This window comes from Somniosus microcephalus, chromosome 12 (assembly GCF_052327205.1).
Source record: "Somniosus microcephalus isolate GS21.2 chromosome 12, FLI_Smic_1.0, whole genome shotgun sequence".
Classification (NCBI taxonomy): Eukaryota; Metazoa; Chordata; class Chondrichthyes; order Squaliformes; family Somniosidae; genus Somniosus; species Somniosus microcephalus.
The window spans coordinates 217,552,269-217,573,459 of record NC_140998.1 but is presented as its reverse complement, the minus strand read 5'-3'; the positions used below and the strand labels follow the sequence as shown (position 1 = coordinate 217,573,459).

Genomic DNA, 21,191 nt, shown 5'->3' with positions numbered 1-21,191 from the left:
TCGAAAAACATTTATGGTTGAACACATAAACGCAGATCTATTCATACAGTGTATAAACAGATATAACCCTGAGTGTATAAATATACATTCGTATAATTTGTATATACTCTTTTCTTAGGTTTACTGGTTGTCCCTCTGTTTATGGCAAGCTGTAACATAGTGTGCCGCTAAGGTTACACAGTTTCTCTGTTCCCCTAGTCGGTATGGGAGTTTTTGGTCGTCATTCAAATTTCTGAATTCAGGGCATATTTGTGAGAATTTTTGGTAGAAATTCTCCCTGATGCCCTGATATTTTCTACAAGCTGTGAGGAAGTGCATCTCTGTCTCCACCACTCCCTGACTGCAGTGAGAGCATATCCTGTCCTCTCTTGGCAGCCGGGTCTGTCTGTGCCTGCCTTTTTCGATCGCCAGGCTATGTTCACTAAGTCTGTACCTTGTCAAGGTTTTTCTCAGTTTGCTATCCTTTACCATGGTCAGGTATTCAGCCATGTTGTATTGTCTGTTTAGGGCCAAGTAGCAATTGAGTTTGTTTTGGGTTTTTGTTGTTTCTGCCCAATATGACAGGTATTTTTCCTTTTGCTTAGTGACAATTGTGTTGGGTCGAATTCTCTGTGCTACGATGTCACTGTCCTGGGGCTGGTTATTGATAGTAGTGTTAGTGGTTGCTTCACTGAGTCCCAGGACTAGTTGACTGAGGGTATTCTTCTTTATGGTCCTCTCTTGGCATTTCAAGGCTTCGTAATGATAGCAGTGGGGGTTGCTCATTTTTAGGTGTTTCCAAAATTTGGTGGCTCTTTTTTGGATAGTAATTATTAGTGGATATTGGCCTAGTTCTGCCTTGCATGCATTGTTTATGGTTTTCCTTTGAGTCCGGAGGGTACTTTTACAGAATTCTGCATGTAGGATCTCAATTGGGTGTTTGTCCCATTTTGCAAATTCTTGTTGTGTTAGCGGTCCCCACACCTCACTGCCATAGAGTGCAATTGGTTCAATTACTGATTTAAAAATTTTGAGCCAAATGCTAATTGGGATTTCTATTTGGATTGATCTTTTAATGACATAGAAAGCCCTTCTAGCTTTCTCTTTCAGTTCATTCACAGCCAGATGAAAATTTCCCGTAGAGCTGATTTTTATGCCCAAGTATGTGTAGTTAGTGGTTTGTTCGACCTTAGTTGTTCCTAGTGTGAAATTTATTCTGGGTCCCTGATGTCTGGATCTTTGCTGGAACACAAGGACTTTGGTTTTTTGGGGGCTTATTGTCAGGGCCCAGGTCTGACAGAATGACTCCAGCAGATCCAGGTTCTGCTGTAGACCCTCCTTAGTTGGTGACAGCAGAACCAGGTCATCTGCATAGAGGAGGAATTTAACCTTGGATTCATATAGGGTGAGGCCGGGTGCTGTAGATTGTTCAAGTAGTTTTGCCAATTCATTTATGTAAATATTAAAGAGTGTCGGTGAGATGGGCGAGCCCTGCATCACACCACGCCCCTGTGGGAAGTATTTTGTTTGTTTGTCTCCAATTTTAACTGCACATTTATTGTTTGTACACATTGATTTAATTACATCATATGTTTTTCCCCCTACACCACTTTCAATAAGTTTCAAGAATAGACCGTCGTGCCAGATGGAGTCGAAAGCCTTCTGGAAATCTATAAAGCATGCGTAGATTTTGCTTTTGTTTTGATGAACATGTTTGTCAATTAGGGTCTGTAGGGTGAAGATATGATCTGATGTTCTATAGTTTGGTAGGAATCCAATTTGGCTTTTACTCAAGACATTGTGCTCCTCAAGGAAGTTTATAAGTCTTTTGTTTATGATACTACAGAAAACCTTCCCCAGGTTACTGTTTACACAGATGCCTCGATAGTTATTTGGGTCACCTTTATCCCCACTTTTGTATATGGGCGTTATGAGACCTTTGTTCCAGATATCAGGGAAGTAACCGACACTCAGAACCAAGTTGAAGAGTTTCAGTATAGCCAATTTCATTTTATCGTCCGTGTGTTTAATCATCTCGCTAAGGATGCCGTCTGCACCGCAACCTTTTCCTGGTCGCAGGTCCTTGAGTTTTTCAATTAGCTCTTTTTCAGATATTATGGGGTCTATCGGGTTTTGGTTATCTTTTATGGCAAATTCTAGCTTTGCCAGTTTTCGCATATTTGGTATTGCTCTGGGCTTAGTGTGTTTTTCTGGTATAATTTTTCAAAATGGTTTTCCCATGTGTCTCCGTTTTGAATGGCCAATTCGTCGTGTTGTTTTTTGTGTAATGTATTCCAGTTGTCCAGAAACAATGGGAATCAATGGATTCCTCAATGGAGATGAGTGTATTCTTAATATACTGCTCTCTCTCTCTGTCACTATCACTGACTCTGTCTCTCTGTCTCTCTCTGTCTCGGTCTCTCTCTCTCTCCCCACACTCTCTCTCTCCCCCCCCCCAGTCTCTCTCTCTCTCTCTCCCCAGTCTCTCTCTCTCTCCCCAGTCTCTCTCTCTCTCCCCAGTCTCTCTGTCTCTCCTCCCCGTCTCTCTCTCTCCCCAGTCTCTCTCTCTCTCCCCAGTCTCTCTCTCTCTCCCAGTCTCTCTCTCCCTCCCCAGTCTCTCTCTCTCCCCCCCAGTCTCTCTCTCTCTCTCTCCCAGTCTCTCTCTCTCTCCCCCCCAGTCTCTCTCTCTCTCTCTCCCCAGTCTCTCTGTCTCTCCTCCCCATCTCTCTCTCTCCCAGTCTCTCTATCTCTCCCCCATCTCTCTCTCTCCCCCAGTTTCTTTCTCTCTCTCTCTCTCTCTCTCTCCCCAGTCCCCCCTCTCTCTCTCTCTCTCTCTCTCTCTCCCCGTCTCTCTCTCTCTCTCTCTCTCTCTCCCCGTCTCTCTCACTCCCCAGTCTCTCTCTCTCTCCCCCATCTCTCTCTCTCCCCAGTCTCTCTCTCTCTCCTCCCCATCTCTCTCTCTCCCCAGTCTCTCTCTCTCCCCCGTCTCTCTCTCCCCAGTCTCTCTCTCTCTCCCCCCGTCTCTCTCTCTCCCCCAGTCGCTCGCTCTCTCTCTCTCTCTCTCTCTCTCTCTCCACCAGTCTCTCTCTCTCTCCCAGTCTCTCTCTCTCTCTCTCCCCAGTCTCTCTCTCTCTCCCCCTGTCTCTCTCTCTCTCTCTCCCAGTCTCTTTCTCTCTCTCTCCCCCAGTCTCTCTCTCTCTCCTCCCCGTCTCTCTCTCCCCTAGTCTCTCTCTCTCTCCTCCCCGTCTCTCTCTCTCCCCCAGTCTCTCTCTCTCTCCCCCCGTCTCTCCCTCTCCCCAGTCTCTCTCTCTCTCCCCCGTCTCTCTCTCTCCCCAGTCTCTCTCTCTCTCTTCCAGTCTCTCTCTCTCTCTCTTCCAGTCTCTTTCTCTCTCTCTCTCTCTCCCCAGTCTCTCTCTCTCTCCCCAGTCTCTCTCTCTCTCCCCAGTCTCTCTCTCTCTCCACCAGTCTCTCTATCTGTCTCTCTCCCTCTCTTCCAGTCTCTTTCTCCCTCTCTCTCTCTCTTCCAGTCTCTTTCTCTCTCTCTCTCTCTCTCCCAGTCTCTTTCTCTCTCTCCCCAGTCTCTCTCTCTCTCCCCCGTCTCTCTCTCTCTCTCCCCAGTCTCTCTGTCTCTCCCCCCGTCTCTCTCTCTCTCTCCCAGTCTCTTTCTCTCTCTCTCTCCCCAGTCTCTCTCTCTCTCCTCCCCGTCTCTCTCTCTCCCCAGTCTCTCTCTCTCTCCCCCAGTCTCTCTCTCTCTCCCCAGTCTCTCTCTCTCTCCCCAGTCTCTCTCTCTCCCCCCAGTCTCTCTCTCCCTCTCCCCAGTCTCTCTCTCTCTCCCCAGTCTCTCTCTCTCTCTCCCCAGTCCCTCTATCTCTCCCCAGTCTCTCTCTCTCTCCCCAGTCTCTCTCTCTCTCTCCCCAGTCTCCCTCTCTCCCCAGTCTCTCTCTCTCTCCCCAGTGTCTCTCTCTCTCCCCAGTCTCTCTCTCTCTCCCCCAGTCTCTCTCTCTCCCCAGTCTCTCTCTCTCTCCCCAGTCTCTCTCTCTCTCTCCCCAGTCTCTCTCTCTCTCTCCCCAGTCTCGCTCTCTCTCTCCCCAGTCTCTCTCTCTCTCCCCAGTCTCTCTCTCTCTCTCCCCAGTCTCTCTCTCTCCCCCCAGTCTCTCTCTCTCCCCCAGTCTCTCTCTCTCTCCCCAGTCTCTCTCTCTCTCCCCCAGTCTCTCTCTCTCTTTCCCCCAGTCTCTCTCTCTCTCCCCAGTCTCTCTCTCTCTCCCCAGTCTCTCTCTCTCTCCCCAGTCTCTCTCTCTCCCCAGTCTCTCTCTCTCTCTCCCCCAGTCTCTCTCTCTCTCCCCAGTCTCTCTCTCTCTCCCCAGTCTCTCTCTCTCTCCCCAGTCTCTATCTCTCTCCCCAGTCTCTCTCTCTCTCCCCAGTCTCTCTCTCTCTCCCCAGTCTATCTCCCTCTCTCCCCAGTCTCTCTCTCTCTCTCCCCAGTCTCTCTCTCTCTCCCCAGTCTCTCTCTCTCTCCCCAGTCTCTCTCTCTCCCCAGTCTCTCTCTCTCTCTCCCCAGTCTCTCTCTCTCTCCCCAGTCTCTCTCTCTCTCCCCAGTCTCTCCCTCTCCCCAGTCTCTCTCTCTCTCTCCCCAGTCTCTCTCTCTCTCTCCCCAGTCCAATTCCAATTTCCAATTCAAATGCTTTATTGGCATGAAAGTTTACAGAGAACCATATTGCCAAAGCTTACATAGCAAAAAGGTACAGTTTTCCAACATTCTGTAGGTGTCAATCGATTTGACATTTGTTGGGTACATACAACATTACTTTTAAACAATATTAATTTTAAACAGTCTTTCTACTTCATTTGGTACGTTCAATATTAATTTTAAACAGTCTTAATTTTAAACAGTCCTCAGGTTGTGACATGTTGTTACATATTTGGCCCCAAGGTATGGTCTGTCTCCTTCTCCTAGGACTAATCTCAATTTTGACAGGTCATCCAATTCCTTGAAATCTGGGGTTGTTTGGCTTAGCTTGTTGAATAATATGTTTCTTGATGTGTTGAATTTTTCGCATTTTAGGAGGAAATGCATCTCTGTTTCAACCTCGCTGGCCAGACATTGATCGCATATTCTATTCTCTCTAGGCTGCCAGGATTTCTTGTATCTGCCTTTTTCAATTTCCAGTTGGTGGTCGGTTAGTCTGTACCTGGTGAGGGTCTGTCTCTGTTTTGTGTCTCTGATGGTCGTGAGGTAGTCTGCCAGTTTATATTCTCTTTTTAGGGCCCGGTAACATTCTAATCTGCTTTGGCTTTCGGTTATTTTGTTCCAATGTTCCAGGTAGGTTTCTTTGCATTTTTTAATGATTTGGTTCACTCGGATTGGTGTTTGGATGGCTGTGTTGGTCTGGGGCTGGTCAGGGTCCGGCTGAGTACTTAGTTTCAGTAGCAGCTGACTCAGGGGACTCTTTTCTGGGTTTAGCTCTTGGGTCTGAAAGGCTTTGAAATGAAGGGTGTCTGGGGAGCTAGATTTGAGGTGATTTAGGAAGTTTAGTGCTCGTTTTTGGATGTTTATTATCAGTGGGTATCTGCCTAGTTCGGCTCTGCATGCATTTGTTGGCGTTTTTCTTTGGGTGCGAAGGATGCTTCGGCAGAATTCTGCATGTAGGGCTTCTATTGTGTGTTTTTCCCATTTAGTGTAGCTTTGGTGATTTAGCGGGCCCCATACTTCACTACCGTACAGTGCAATGGGCAGGATTATGCTGTCAAATATTTTGAGCCAGATTTTGATTGGGATTTGGATGTTGTAGAATTTTCTTTTTATTGCATATAGGGCTCTTCGGGCTTTTTCTTTTAGTGCATTCACTGCTATGCTGAAGCTCCCTGATGCTGTAATAGTTAGACCAAGGTAGGTGTAGCTCATAGTGTGTCCTATAGTGGTATCACTGAGGGTAAACTGGTATTTGTTTTCCTGACATCTGGGCCTTTTTTGAAAAATCATGATGTTGGTTTTCTTTGGATTTACTGTTAGAGCCCAATTTTGGCAGTATTTGTCGAGCAGGTCTAGTTGTTGCTGTAATCCCTGTTCTGTGGGAGACAGCAGAACCAGGTCGTCCGCATAGAACAGGGATTTCACTTCTCCATCCAGGAGACGGAGACCTGGTGACTCGCTTTGCTCCAGCATGTCTGCTAATTCATTTATGTATATGTTGAACAGGGTCGGGCTCAAATTGCAGCCCTGCCGGACGCCTCTTCTCTGGGTGAAGAAATCGGAGCGTTTGTCTCCAATTTTGACCCCGCATTTGTTTTTCAGATACATTGATTTAATAAGGTCATAGACTTTGCCCCCTATTCCACACTGAAGAAGTTTATAATAGAGCCCTTCGTGCCATATAGAGTCAAAGGCTTTCTTGAAGTCGATGAAACAGGCGAATATTTTCCCATTTTTTGTTTGGTGTATATGTTTTTCAATGAGGGTGTGAAGGGTATAGATATGGTCGGCGGTGCGGTGTTTTGGAAGAAAGCCTATTTGGTTTTTTCTGAGGATATTATGTTTGTTAAGAAAATCAAGTAATCTACTATTTAGAATACTGCAGAATAACTTCCCTAGACAACTGTTGACACAGATGCCGCGGTAGTTTTTTGGGTCTGATTTGTTTCCGCTTCTATATATGGCGGAGATTAGTCCTTGGCACCAGATATCGGGAAAACAGCCTGAACGTAATATGATGTTGTCTCTCTCTCTCTCTCTCCCCAGTCTCTCTCTCTCTCCCCCCAGTCTCTCTCTCTCTCCCCCCAGTCTCTCTCTCTCTCCCCAGTCTCTCTCTCTCTCCCCAGTCTCTCTCTCTCTCCCCCCCAGTCTCTCTCTCTCTCCCCAGTCTCTCTCTCTCTCCCCAGTCTCTCTCTCTCTCTCTCCCCAGTCTCTCTCTCTCCCCCAGTCTCTCTCTCTCTCCCCAGTCTCTCTCTCTCTCCCCAGTCTCTCTCTCTCCCAGTCTCTCTCTCTCTCTCCCCAGTCTCTCTCTCCCCAGTCTCTCTCTCTCTCTCCCCAGTCTCTCTCTCTCTCCCCAGTCTCTCTCTCTCTCCCCAGTCTCTCTCTCTCTCCCCCCAGTCTCTCTCTCCCTCTCCCCAGTCTCTCTCTCTCTCTCCCCAGTCTCTCTCTCTCTCCCCCAGTCTCTCTCTCTCTCTCCCCAGACTCTCTCTCTCTCCCCAGTCTCTCTCTCTCTCACCCCAGTCTCTCTCTCTCTCCCCAGTCTCTCTCTCTCTCCCCCCAGTCTCTCTCTCTCTCCCCAGTCTCTCTCTCTCTCTCCCCAGTCTCTCTCTCTCTCCCCCAGTCTCTCTCCCTCTCCCCAGTCTCTCTCTCTCTCCCCAGTCTCTCTCTCTCTCCCCAGTCTCTCTCTCTCTCTCCCCCAATCTCTCTCTCTCTCCGCAGTCTCTCTCTCTCTCCCCACTCTCTCTCTCTCTCCCCAGTCTCTCTCTCTCTCCCCAGTCTCTCTCTCTCCCCTGTCTCTCTCTCTCTACCCAGTCTCTCTCTCTCTCCCCCAGTCTAGCTCTCTCTCCCAGTCTCTCTCTCTCTCCCCAGTCTCTCTCTCTCTCCCCAGTCTCTCTCTCTCTCCCCCAGTCTCTCTCTCTCTCCCCAGTCTCTCTCTCTCTCTCCCCAGTCTCTCTCTCTCTCCCCAGTCTCTCTCTCTCTCCCCAGTCTCTCTCTCTCTCTCTCTCCCCAGTCTCTCTCTCTCCCCAGTTTCTCTCTCTCTCTCCCAGTCTCTCTCTCTCTCCCCAGTCTCTCTCTCTCTCTCCCCAGTCTCTCTCTCTCTCCCCAGTCTCTCTCTCTCTCCCCAGTCTCTCTCTCTCTCTCCCCAGTCTCTCTCTCTCTCCCCAGTCTCTCTCTCTCTCCCCAGTCTCTCTCTCTCTCTCCCCCAGTCTCTCTCTCTCTCCCCAGTCTCTCTCTCTCTCCCCAGTCTCTCTCTCTCTCCCCAGTTTCTCTCTCTCTCTCTCCCCAGTCTATCTCTCTCTCCCCAGTCTCTCTCTCTCTCCCCCAGTCTCTCTCTCTCTCCCCAGTCTCTCTCTCTCCCCAGTCTCTCTCTCTCTCCCCAGTCTCTCTCTCTCTCCCCATTCTCTCTCTCTCTCCCCCAGTCTCTCTCTCTCTCTCTCCCAGTCTCTCTCTCTCTCCCCAGTCTCTCTCTCTCTCTCCCCAAACTCTCTCTCTCTCCCCAGTCTCTCTCTCTCTCCCCAGTCTCTCTCTCTCTCCCCAGTCTCTCTCTCTCTCCCCCAGTCTCTCTCTCTCTCCCCAGTCTCTCTCTCTCTCTCCCCAGTCTCTCTCTCTCTCTCCCTAGTCTCTCTCTCTCTCCCCAGTCTCTCTCTCTCTCTCCCTAGTCTCTCTCCCTCACCCCAGTCTCTCTCTCTCTCTCCCCAGTCTCTCTCTCTCTCTCCCCAGTCTCTCTCTCTCTCCCTAGTCTCTCTCTCTCTCCCCAGTCTCTCTCTCTCTCCCCAGTCTCTCTCTCTCTCTCTGCCAGTCTCTCTCTCTCTCCCCAGTCTCTCTCTCTCTCCCCAGTCTCTCTCCCTCTCCCCAGTCTCTCTCTCTCTCCCCAGTCTCTTTCTCTCTCCCCAGTCTCTCTCTCTCTCCCCAGTCTCTTCATCTCTCCCCAGTCTCTCTCTCTCTCCCCAGTCTCTTTCTCTCTCCCCAGTCTCTCTCTCTCTCCCCAGTCTCTCTCTCTCTCTCCCCAGTCTCTCTCTCTCTCCCCAGTCTCTCTCTCTCTCTCCCCAGTCTCTCTCTCTCTCCCCAGTCTCTCTATCTGTCCCCAGTCTCTCTCCCTCTCCCCAGTCTCTCTCTCTCCCCCGTCTCTCTCTCTCTCTCCCCCAGTCTCTCTCTCTCTCTCCCCAGTCTCTCTCTCTCTCCCCAGTCTCTCTCTCTCCCCCCAGTCTCTCTCTCTCTCCCCCAGTCTCTCTCCCTCTCCCCAGTCTCTCTCTCTCTCCCCAGTCTCTCTCTCTCTCCCCAGTCTCTCTCTCTCTCCCCAGTCTCTCTCTCTCTCCCCCAGTCTCTCTCTCTCTCCCCAGTCTCTCTCTCTCTCCCCAGTCTCTCTCTCCCCAGTCTCTCTCTCTCTCCCCAGTCTCTCTCTCTCTCCCCAGTCTCTCTCGCTCTCCCCCAGTCTCTCTCTCTCTCCCCAGTCTCTCTCTCTCCCCAGTCTCTCTCTCTCTCCCCAGTCTCTCTCTCTCCCCAGTCTCTCTCTCTCTCTCCCCAGTCTCTCTCTCTCTCTCCCCAGTCTCTCTCTCCCCAGTCTCTCTCTCTCTCCCCAGTCTCTCTCTCTCTCTCCCCAGTCTCTCTCTCTCCTCCCCAGTCTCTCTCTCTCTCCCCAGTCTCTCTCTCTCTCCCCAGTCTCTCTCCCTCTCTCGCCAGTCTCTCTCTCTCTCCCCAGTCTCTCTCTCTCTCCCCAGTCTCTCTCTCTCTCCCCAGTCTCTCTCTCTCTCCCCAGTCTCTCTCTCTCTCTCCCCAGTCTCTCTCTCTCCCCAGTCTCTCTCCCTCTCCCCAGTCTCTCTCTCTCTCTCTCCCCAGTCTCTCTCTCTCTCTCCCCAGTCTCTCTCTCTCTCCCCAGTCTCTCTCTCTCTCCCCCAGTCTCTCTCTCTCTCCCCAGTCTCTCTCTCTCTCCCCCAGTCTCTCTCTCTCTCCCCAGTCTCTCTCCCTCTCCCCAGTCTCTCTCTCTCTCTCTCCCCAGTCTCTCTCTCTCTCTCCCCAGTCTCTCTCTCTCTCCCCAGTCTCTCTCTCTCTCCCCAGTCTCTCTCTCTCTCTCCCCAGTCTCTCTCTCTCTCCCCAGTCTCTCTCTCTCTCTCCCCAGTCTCTCTCTCTCTTCCCAGTCTCTCTCTCTCTCCCCAGCCTCTCTCTCTCTCCCCAGTCTCTCTCTCTCTCTCCCCAGTCTCTCTCTCTCTCCCCCAGTCTCTCTCTCTCTCTCCCCAGTCTCTGTCTCTCTCTCCCCAGTCTCTCTCTCTCTCTCCCCAGTCTCTCTCTCTCTCCCCAGTCTCTCGCTCTCTCTCCCCAGTCTCTCTCTCTCTCTCTCCCCCAGTCTCTCTCTCTCTCACCAGTCTCTCTCTCTCCCCCAGTCTCTCTCCCTCTCCCCAGTCTCTCTCTCTCTCTCCCCAGTCTCTCTCTCTCCCCCCAGCCTCTCTCTCTCTCCCCAGTCTCTCTCTCTCTCTCCCCAGTCTCTCTCTCTCCCCCAGTCTCTCTCTCTCTCCCCAGTCTCTCTCTCTCCCCCAGTCTCTCTCTCGCTCCCCAGTCTCTCTCTCTCTCCCCAGTCTCTCTCTCTCCCCAGTCTCTCTCTCTCTCCCCAGTCTCTCTCTCTCTCCCCAGTCTCTCTCTCTCTCCCCCAGTCTCTCTCTCTCTCCCCAGTCTCTCTCTCTCTCCCCAGTCTCTCTCTCTCTCTCCCCAGTCTCTCTCTCTCTCCCCAGTCTATTTCTCTCTCTCCCCAGTCTCTCTCTCTCTCCCCAGTCTCTCTCTCTCTCTCCCCAGTCTCTCTCTGTCTCCCCAGTCTCTCTCTCTCTCCCCAGTCTCTCTCTCTCCCCAGTCTCTCTCTCTCCCCCCCAGTCTCTCTCTCTCTCCCCAGTCTCTCTCTCTCTCCCCAGTCTCTCTCTCTCCCCCAGTCTCTCTCTCTCTCCCCAGTCTCTCTCTCTCCCCCAGTCTCTCTCTCTCTCCCCAGTCTCTCTCTCTCTACCCAGTCTCTCCCTCTCCCCAGTCTCTCTCTCTCTCCCCAGTCTCTCTCTCTCTCCCCCAGTCTCTCTCTCTCTCCCCAGTCTCTCTCTCTCTCCCCAGTCTCTCTCTCTCTCCCCAGTCTCTCTCTCTCTCCCGTCTCTCTCTCTCTCTCCCCAGTCTCTCTCTCTCTCCCCAGTCTCTCTCTCTCTCTCCCCAGTCTCTCTCTCTCTCCCCAGTCTCGCTCTCTCTCCCCCAGTCTCTCTCTCTCTCCCCAGTCTCTCTCTCTCTCTCCCCAGTCTCTCTCTGTCTCCCCAGTCTCTCTCTCTCTCCCAAGTCTCTCTCTCTCTCTCCCCAGTCTCTCTCTCTCCCCCCCAGTCTCTCTCTCTCCCCAGTCTCTCTCTCTCTCTCCCCAGTCTCTCTCTCTCTCCCCAGTCTCTCTCTCTCCCCCAGTCTCTCTCTCTCTCCCCAGTCTCTCTCTCTCCCCCAGTCTCTCTCTCCCTCCCCAGTCTCTCTCTCTCTACCCAGTCTCTCTCTCTCCCCAGTCTCTCTCTCTCTCCCCAGTCTCTCTCTCTCTCTCCAGTCTCTCTCTCTCTCCCCCAGTCTCTCTCTCTCTCCCCAGTCCCTCTCTCTCTCCCCAGTCTCTCTCTCTCTCTCCCCAGTCTCTCTCTCTCTCTCTCTCCCCAGTCTCTCTTTCTCTCCCCAGTCTCTCTCTCTCTCCCCCCAGTCTCTCTCTGTCTCCCCAGTCTCTCTCTCTCTCCCCAGTCTCTCTCTCTCTCCCCCCAGTCTCTCTCTCTCTCCCCAGCCTCTCTCCCTCTCTTCCAGTCTCTTTCTCTCTCTCTCTCTCTCTCTCTTCCAGTCTCTCTCTCTCTCTCTCCAATTCCAATTCCAATTCCAATTCAAATGCTTTATTGGCATGAAAGTTTACAGAGAACCATATTGCCAAAGCTTACATAGCAAAATGGTACAGTTTTCCAACATTCTGTAGGTGTCAATCGATTTGACATTTGTTGGGTACATACAATATTACTTTTAAACAATATTAATTTTAAACAGTCTTTCTATTTCATTTGGTACGTTCAATAGTAATTTAAACAGTCTTAATTTTAAACAGTCCTCAGGTTGTGACATGTTGTTACATATTTGGCCCCAAGGTATGGTCTGTCTCCTTCTCCCAGGACTAATCTCAATTTTGACAGGTCATCCAATTCCTTGAAATCTGGGGTTGTTTGGCTTAGCTTGTTGAATAATATGTTTCTTGATGTGTTGAATTTTTCGCATTTTAGGAGGAAATGCATTTCTGTTTCAACCTCGCCGGCCAGACATTGATCGCATATTCTATTCTCTCTAGGCTGCCAGGATTTCTTGTATCTGCCTTTTTCAATTTCCAGTTGGTGGTCGCTTAGTCTGTACCTGGTGAGGGTCTGTCTCTGTTTTGTGTCTCTGATGGTCGTGAGGTAGTCTGCCAGTTTATATTCTCTTATTAGGGCCCGGTAACATTCTAATCTGCTTTGGCTTTCGGTTATTTTGTTCCAATGTTCCAGGTAGGTTTCTTTGCATTGTTTAATGATTTGGTTCACTCGGATTGGTGTTTGGACGGCTGTGTTGGTCTGGGGCTGGTCAGGGTCCGGCTGAGTACTTAGTTTCAGTAGCAGCTGACTCAGGGGACTCTTTTCTGGGTTTAGCTCTTGGGTCTGAAAGGCTTTGAAATGAAGGGTGTCTGGGGAGCTAGATTTGAGGTGATTTAGGAAGTTTACTGCTCGTTTTTGGATGTTTATTATCAGTGGGTATCTGCCTAGTTCGGCTCTGCATGCATTTGTTGGCGTTTTTCTTTGGGTGCGAAGGATGCTTCGGCAGAATTCTGCATGTAGGGCTTCTATTGTGTGTTTTTCCCATTTAGTGTAGCTTTGGTGATTTAGCGGGCCCCATACTTCACTACCGTACAGTGCAATGGGCAGGATTATGCTGTCAAATATTTTGAGCCAGATTTTGATTGGGATTTGGATGTTGTAGAATTTTCTTTTTATTGCATATAGGGCTCTTCGGGCTTTTTCTTTTAGTGCATTCACTGCTATGCTGAAGCTCCCTGATGCTGTAATAGTTAGACCAAGGTAGGTGTAGCTCATAGTGTGCCCTATAGTGGTATCACTGAGGGTAAACTGGTATTTGTTTTCCTGACATCTGGGCCTTTTTTGAAAAATCATGATGTTGGTTTTCTTTAGATTTACTGTTAGAGCCCAATTTTGGCAGTATTTGTCGAGTAGGTCTAGTTGTTGCTGTAATCCCTGTTCTGTGGGAGACAGCAGAACCAGGTCGTCCGCATAGAACAGGGATTTCACTTCTCCATCCAGGAGACGGAGACCTGGTGACTCGCTTTGCTCCAGCATGTCTGCTAATTCATTTATGTATATGTTGAACAGGGTCGGGCTCAAATTGCAGCCCTGCCGGACGCCTCTTCTCTGGGTAAAGAAATCGGTGCGTTTGTCTCCAATTTTGACCCCGCATTTGTTTTTCAGATACATTGATTTAATAAGGTCATAGACTTTGCCCCCTATTCCACACTGAAGAAGTTTATAATAGAGCCCTTCGTGCCATATAGAGTCAAAGGCTTTCTTGAAGTCGATGAAACAGGCGAATATTTTCCCATTTTTTGTTTGGTGTATATGTTTTCCAATGAGGGTGTGAAGGGTATAGATATGGTCGGCGGTGCGGTGTTTTGGAAGAAAACCTATTTGGTTTTTTCTGAGGATATTATGTTTGTTAAGAAAATCAAGTAATCTACTATTTAGAATACTGCAGAATAACTTCCCTAGACAACTATTGACACAGATGCCGCCGTAGTTATTTGGGTCTGATTTGTTTCCACTTTTATATATGGGGGAGATTAGTCCTTGGCACCAGATATCGGGAAAACAGCCTGAACGTAATATGATGTTGAATAATTTGAGTACCGCACCCTGCATCTCCATATTGCTGAACTTGAGCATTTCATTTTTGATCTTGTCTGGGCCACAGGCTTTCTTTAGGTGGAGAGATTTTGTTTTTGTGGCCAGTTCTTTCCATGTGATTGGGGAGTCTAGAGGGTTTTGGTTGTCTTTAATTGTTGCTTCTAATGTGTGGAGTTTTTCTGTGACCTGATGTTGACTTGGGTTTGTTTCGTTTATTGGGATGTCTTTGTAGAGGTTTTCAAAATGTGTTCTCCAGATGTCGCCATCTTGGATTGGTAATGCTTGCAATTGTGTTGTACTCAGGTTATTCCACATTTCCCAGAATTGTTTTGGATTGGTGGAGTTTTCAATTTCTTCGAGTATTTTGTGGGTATAGTTTTGTGTTTTGTTCCTAATGGTGTGTTTATATCTTTTGAGGGTTTCATTGTATCTAGTACGTAGGTCCGGATTGTTTGGTTGGCGATGCTTTTGGTTTGATATTTTTCTCAGGTCTTTTCTGGCATTTTTGCATTCGTGGTCAAACCATTTCTTATTTTTATTTTGTCTTTTGTGACGCTTCCTCTTCTGTTTCACGAGGTCGGCTTTTACAGCTGCCTCATGGAAGATCATATTTATATCCTCTATGGCCATGTTTACACCATCTCTGGTGATCTCATATAGATTTTCTTTAAATTTTGAAATTTTACTTGTGAGATCAGGTGAATTTAGTGCTGTGATGAATTTATCTCCACTGTCTGGGGCCCATCTGTATGTCTGGTTTATTTTATGGAGCTTACTGGGTTCCTTTTTTGTGTCTGTAGTTTGGGCAGCAAGTTTAAGGTACACATTTATTTGGTTATGGTCTGAGAGGGGGGATTGCTGCCTGACAGTGAATGCGTTGATATCGCAGGGGTCCAGGTCAGTGATTGTATAATCCACCACACTAGACCCAAGAGTTGAGGAATATGTGAGTCTCCCTAAGGAGTCCCCTCTGAACCTACCGTTAACTATGTACAGGCCTAAGGCTCGGCAGAGTTGCACTACCTCCCTACCGCTTTTATTTATTTCACAATCGAGGTTGTTCCGGTTTGCGATGGCTGGTGTGACATATAGAGGGGTCTGGCCAAACACATGGTTGTTGACCTGTGGGTCTATGAAGTCAGGTTCACATCCGGTCCTTGCATTTAGGTCCCCACATAGTAGCACCTTTCCTTGGGCCTGGAAATGGCTGATTTCCATGTGGAGAGTGTCAAATATCTCCTCTTCAAAATATGGCGATTCTATTGGAGGTATGTAGATCGCACATAAGTAAACATCGTTTTTTGCTATTCCTATATTTTTATCTAATTTTAGCCATACGTGTGATTTTCCCTGTTTTATCGGTGAGATGTGTTTGTTCAGTTCTCCTTTATACCACACCAGGATTCCCCCGGAGGTTCTGCCCTTGCGTGTCTTAGTGTTCTTTACTGAGGGCACAATGATTTCATGGTACATTGGAGGACAGTGGGTCGGCACGTCCTTTTGGCACCATGTTTCTGTTAACACAATTATATCAATGGCCTAGAAATTGAGTGCCCTTAGCGCCGATTTTGCGGCGCTAGAGGGCCTAGCGCTGCAATTGGCGCCGGCGCCGAAATTGCCTGGGGCCCTTCCGCCGCGGTAGACCGGTAGCGCTGCGCCGGCACCGATGACGTCATCGGTGTGCGCAGCGTCCCGGTTGCCATGCCGACGGGCCCCAGCGCCGAAATTCAGTTGCGGCCGCCTCGCCCGTGGCAGCCGCAACTAAGACTCTGACAACAGAGTCTTACAAGTCTTTGCGCCGGCGCATTAAAGGCCCCGCGGCGGCCGGCCGCTTTCCCGCCGGCCGCCTGGCCGCAGCTCCCTCCCCGGACTTCCCCCCCCCCCCCCGGAACAGAAGCAAGCCCGGCACTTGTCCGAGGTGCCGGGCTCATTTTAAAAAAGATTTTCGCGGGCCGCGGCCGGGTGCAGGCAGCTCCTCCTTCAGGGAAGGAGGAGGCCTGCACTTCCCGAGCCTGCCGCACCGCATCGGGTGCCGCAGCGCCGGAATTGCGGCGCGAAACGGCAGTTAGCGCCGATTTACCGCCGCAAAGACCCTTCAGTAGCGCCGGCAGCCGTTTGGGCGCGGCCCTGCTGAATTTTTGGCGCGCGCAGGGGGACTTAGCGCCGGCACTAACTTCCGGCGCTAAAGCCCTGGCTAAGCCAAAACTCAATTTCTAGGCCAATGTCTTTTATAGCTTTTAGGAATTCAGGGTCTGTACTCTTCATCCCAAAAGTTGAGGAGCGGAGGCCCTGGATATTCCAGCAGCTTATGTGGAAAGAACGCATTTATATAGTTCAATAAAACGAAATAAAATGGACCTATTTTGTGGGATGCGTGTGGAAACACTATTTTCTATAATGCTAAATGATGATTTAGTATAAATTTCATGAGGCATGCACATATATCTATCTAATAATAGTAATAATACTGATAAGATAACAATAATGATAATGATAAATAACAATATTAATAATTTCTCCGGCTTTCTATCAGGCTGTTCAGCATCGTCATGATCTTTCTCAGTTCTTGGTCTACAGTCTGTGGTCTAGAGGGGGGTCTTGGGTCAGGTATAAAAGCACGGTTCTGTTGTTGGTTTTGTAAAGGGGGGTGGGGGACATTGGTGGTCCTGTTTGGGTTACGGCTCCCAATGGTAGAGGGGGTGGGAGGGCTGCGTCTTTTGGCAGTGTTTATGAGGTTTCTTGCGAAGACCCACATCCGCTGTTTGAGTAGATGTATTTCGTCATAGAGGTCCCTTGTGTTGATGTTTGGATGATGGGCCAGGTAGACGTTGGGGAAGACAGAACATCTCGTGTCGATCTCCCTGTTGGTGTTGTGGATTATATAGGCTGGGGTGTCCTTTCTGGGCAGTAGTGTGGAGATCACGATCCGCGCCTCGGGGAATTCCTTGCTGGCCTTTTCCGCCATCCTGCTCACCGCCCTAGCAGTGCCTTCCTGGAGGGTGCGTAGGTCGTTTGTGCCTGTGTGGATCACAAGCCATTTGGGGCTTCCAAGGGATTCTTTGTTCAGGATCTTCATTGCATGGTCTGTGTTGCTGCACCATTTTTTCAGGACTTGATGACCTGGGAACAGCCTCTGGGGGTCCAGAAACTTTCCGTTGGAGTCGGTCAGCAGGACCGCCTGAGGGGCTGGTTTTTCAGACTGGGTAGCAGTAGTCTGGGCAGGACTCGACTGATGGCTGGTTGTTGGCTGGGTTCCTGGGATATGTTGTGTGGCAGGAGCAGGGTTTGAGGCTTTCGGTGTGTCCTCGTGTGGGGGGGCATCTGACGGGTTCTGTGTCCCTGTGTGTGAGGACTGGGTAGCGGTAGTCTGGGCAGGACTCGACTGAGGGCTGGTTGTTGGCTGGGTTTCTGGGACAAGCTGTGTGGCAGGAGCGGGGTTTGTGGCTTTCGGTGTGTCCTCGTGTGGGGTGGCATCCGACGGGTTCTGTGTCCTTGTGTGTGTTGTTTTTTGGACCTTAAGAGGTTTGTGTTGCCTGCTGAGCCTTTCTACGGCCTCCATCGTTTTGTTTAGCTGGGTATGGAGTTCTTTGATCTTATTTCTTTGTTCCTCTACGGTCTTTATCAGCTTGTGGATGGTGGACTCGTTTTCCGTTTTCAGCTGTTTGAGTTCCTCCGTCCAGTTCTTGGTCTGTGTTTCTCTGTATTCGTTGAATTCGAGTTCTAGTTTGGACAGACTCTCTTTCAGCAGTTTGTTTGCGTTGAGAGGTGTGGGAGGGGTGGAGATGGTCAGGGAGGTGTGTGTCTCTGCTGGACTCTCTTCTTCTTCCTCCGCTTGGCTCTCATCATCCTCTGTTCGACTCTCTTTTGCCTCCTGGCCATTGGTCCTATTTGTGTCTGCCTTAGTTTTCAACTGGGGGAATTCCTTTTCGAAGGAGTCCAGATTTTCTACATTCCCCTGTATCATGATCTTTCCTTTTTTGTTGTAGTAGCTTATGGTTAGCAGGGGGCCATCTTTATCTAGATTTCCATCTTTACATATTTTCAGTCTGCCTCCACTGCCAATACCTTCGCTGGAGACGTATGCGTAGTATTTTTGTAAAGTCTCCTTCCATGAGGGAACGGAGTCGGTGTAGAATATGAGGTTGTTCTTCGTCTTAATCCCTTTGTGTGTGGTATAGTCAACGTAGAGGACCTCTGGGTTACTTTTTAGTGTTATGTCCTTGTGTTTTTCCTTTGCTTTATTTTTTGTGCATTGTCTCTCTCTCTCTCCCCAGTCTCTCTCTCTCTCCCCAGTCTCTCTCTCTCTCCCCCAGTCTCTCTCTCTCTCTCTCTCTCCCCAGTCTCTCTCCCTCTCCCCAGTCTCTCCCTCTCTCCTCCCCGTCTCTCCCGCTCCCCAGTCTCTCTCTCTCTTCCCCCGTCTCTCTCTCTCCCCAGTCTCTCTCTCTCTCCCCCCATCTCTCTCTCTCTCCCCAGTCTCTCTCTCTCTCCCCCCGTCTCTCTCTCTCCCCAGTCTCTTTCTCTTTCTCCCCAGTCTGTCACTCCTTTCCATCGCTCCACCATTGGCGGCCGTGCCTTCAGCCGCCTGGGCCCCGAGCTCTGAAATTCCCTCCCTAAACCTCTCCGCCTCTCTCTCCTCCTTTAAGACGCTCCTTAAAACCGACCTCTTTGACCCAGCTTTTGGTCACCCGTCCTAATATCTCCTGAGGCTCGGTGTCAAATTTTGTCTGATTTCCGCTCCTGTGAAGCACCTTGGGACGTTTTACTACGTTAAAGGCGCTATATAAATGCAAGGTGTTAATGACTCTAATTGCTGTTACAGGCAAGTGTAGCCATGGAGGAAACTTTGACCTCACCAGTATACGGGACGCCCAGGGCGGAATAAATAAGGACAGTGCCAGCTCTCCCCATGGCTACCTCCATAGACAGGCCGCACAAGTGGCCACTGCTGCGACCGAGGAAGCCTTTGAACACATCAGAGACTCGGTGGGAGACAAGCTCTTCTTAAGGTGAGGCGGAACGGCCCTGACATAGACACCCCGATCAAACACACTCAGAGTCCTGAAACCACACAGACACCCCGAACACACACACTCAGTGTGAAACCACACAGACACTGCACAACTGATAACTTCAGCAACAGGCCAATGAATGTTTGATGGGACAGTGTATAGGGAGCTTTACTCTGTATCTAACCCGTGCTGTACCTGCCCTGGGAGTGTTTGATGGGACAGTGTAGAGGGAGCTTTACTCTGTATCTAACCCGTGCTGTACCTGCCCTGGGAGTGTTTGATGGGACAGTGTATAGGGAGCTTTACTCTGTATCTAACCCGTGCTGTACCTGCCCTGGGAGTGTTTGATGGGACAGTGTAGAGGGAGCTTTACCCTGTATCTAACCCGTGCTGTACCTGCCCCGGGAGTGTTTGATGGGACAGTGTAGAGGGAGCTTTACTCTGTATCTAACCCATGCTGTACCTGCCCTGGGAGTGTTTGATGGGACAGTGTAGAGGGAGCTTTACTCTGTATCTAACCCGTGCTGTACCTGCCCTGGGAGTGTTTGATCGGGACACTGTAGTTGGAGCTTTACCCAGTATCTAACCCGTGCTGTACCTCAGTCTGTGCTGGGTTAGGGGGTTTGGGAGTCCCCTGGGTTGGGGGGGTTGGGGAGAATGAGGAAGCACTGTTGGGTCGGGGTCGGGAGTTGATCAGATGGAATGTCACGTGACGCGTGCTGATGGTTGTGATCGATTGCCTCATCTCTGACGATGTGAATCCTGCAGGTTTTTAAACATCGACAGTCCCTCCGCCCTCACCTTTGTGATTGACACCACTGGTAGTATGTCAGATGAGATCAGCGCCGTCAAACAGAGAACAATCGCCATCATCGACAGCAGGCGTGGAACGCCTCAGGAACCTTCCTTCTACGTATTGGTGCCTTTCAGTGATCCAGGTGAGAGCTCGTCACAGAGATACACAGAGTCTGCAGCACAGGAACAGGCCATTCGGCCCCACAGGTCCATCCTGGGGCTAATGTTCCACACCAGCCTCCTCCCACCCCACTTCATCTCACCCCATCAACACCAGCCTCCTCCCACCCCTCTTCATCTCACCCCGTCAACACCAGCCTCCTCCCACCCCTCTTCATCTCACCCCATCAACACCAGCCTCCTCCCACCCCTCTTCATCTCACCCCATCAACACCAGCCTCCTCACACCCCTCTTCATCTCACCCCATCAACACCAGCTCCCTCCCACCCCTCTTCATCTCACCCCATCAACACCAGCCTCCTCTCTCCCCTCTTCATCTCACCCCATCAACACCAGCCTCCTCCCATCTCTCTTCATCTCACCCCATCAACACCAGCCTCCTCCCACCCCTCCTCATCTCACCCCATCAACACCAGCCTCCTCCCACCCCTCTTCATCTCACCTCATCAACACCAGCCTCCTCCCACCCCTCTGCATCTCACCCCATCAACACCAGCCTCCTCCCACCTCCCTTCATCTCACCCCATCAACACCAGCCTCCTCCCACCCCTCTTCGTCTCACCCCATCTACACCAGCCTCCTCCCACCCCTCTTCATCTCACCCCATCAACACCAGCCTCCTCCCACCCCTCTTCATCTCCCCCATCAACACCAGCCTCCTCCCACCCCTCTTCATCTCACCCCGTCAACACCAGTCTCCTCCCACCCCTTTTCATCTCACCCCATCAACACCAGCCTGCTCCCACCACTTTTCATCTCACCCCATCAAAACCAGCCTCCTCCCACCCCTCTTCATCTCACCCCATCAACACCAGCCTCCTCCCACCCCTCTTCATCTCACCCCGTCAACACCAGCCTCCTTCCACCCCTCTTCATCTCACCCCGTCAAAACCAGCCTCCTCCCACCCCTCTTCATCTCACCCCATCAACACCAGCCTCCTCCCACCCCTCTTCATCTCACCCCATCAACACCAGCCTCCTCCCACCCCTCTTCATCTCACCCCATCAACACCAGCCTCCTCCCACCCCTCTTCATCTCCCCCATCAACACCAGCCTCCTCACACCCCTCTTCATCTCACCCCATCAACACCAGCCTGCTCCCACCACTTTTCATCTCACCCCATCAACACCAGCCTCCTCCCACCCCTCTTCATCTCACCCCATCAACACCAGCCTCCTCCCACCCCTCTTCATCTCACCCCATCAAAACCAGCCTCCTCCCAGCCCTCTTCATCTCACCCCATCAACACCAGTCTCCTCCCACCCCTCTTCATCTCACCCCATCAACACCAGCCTCCTCCCACCCCTCTTCATCTCACCCCATCAACACCAGTCTCCTCCGACCCCTCTTCATCTCACCCCATCAACACCAGCCTCCTCCCACCCCTCTTCATCGCCCCCATCAACACCAGCCTCCTCACACCCCTCTTCATCTCACCCCATCAACACCAGCCTCCTCCCACCACTTTTCATCTCAGCCCATCAACACCAGCCTCCTCCCACCCCTCTTCATCTCACCCCAGCAACACCAGCCTCCTCCCACCCCTCTTCATCTCACCCCATCAACACCAGCATCCTCCCACCCCTCTTCATCTCACCCCATCAACACCAGCCTCCTCCCTCCCCT

At 50.6% G+C, this 21,191-nt stretch overlaps 1 protein-coding gene across 1 annotated transcript in view; it reads left to right on the top strand.

Moving 5' to 3' along the window:
- LOC147110118 (von Willebrand factor A domain-containing protein 7-like) overlaps positions 1–21,191 on the top strand; it is a 203,052-nt gene that overhangs the window by 29,729 nt on the left and 152,132 nt on the right. The window contains exons 5-6 of the mRNA XM_086004053.1: positions 18,398–18,584; positions 19,356–19,525. Of these exons, the coding sequence (XP_085860179.1) occupies positions 18,398–18,584; positions 19,356–19,525 (357 nt within the window). The remainder of the gene's footprint in view (positions 1–18,397; positions 18,585–19,355; positions 19,526–21,191) is intronic.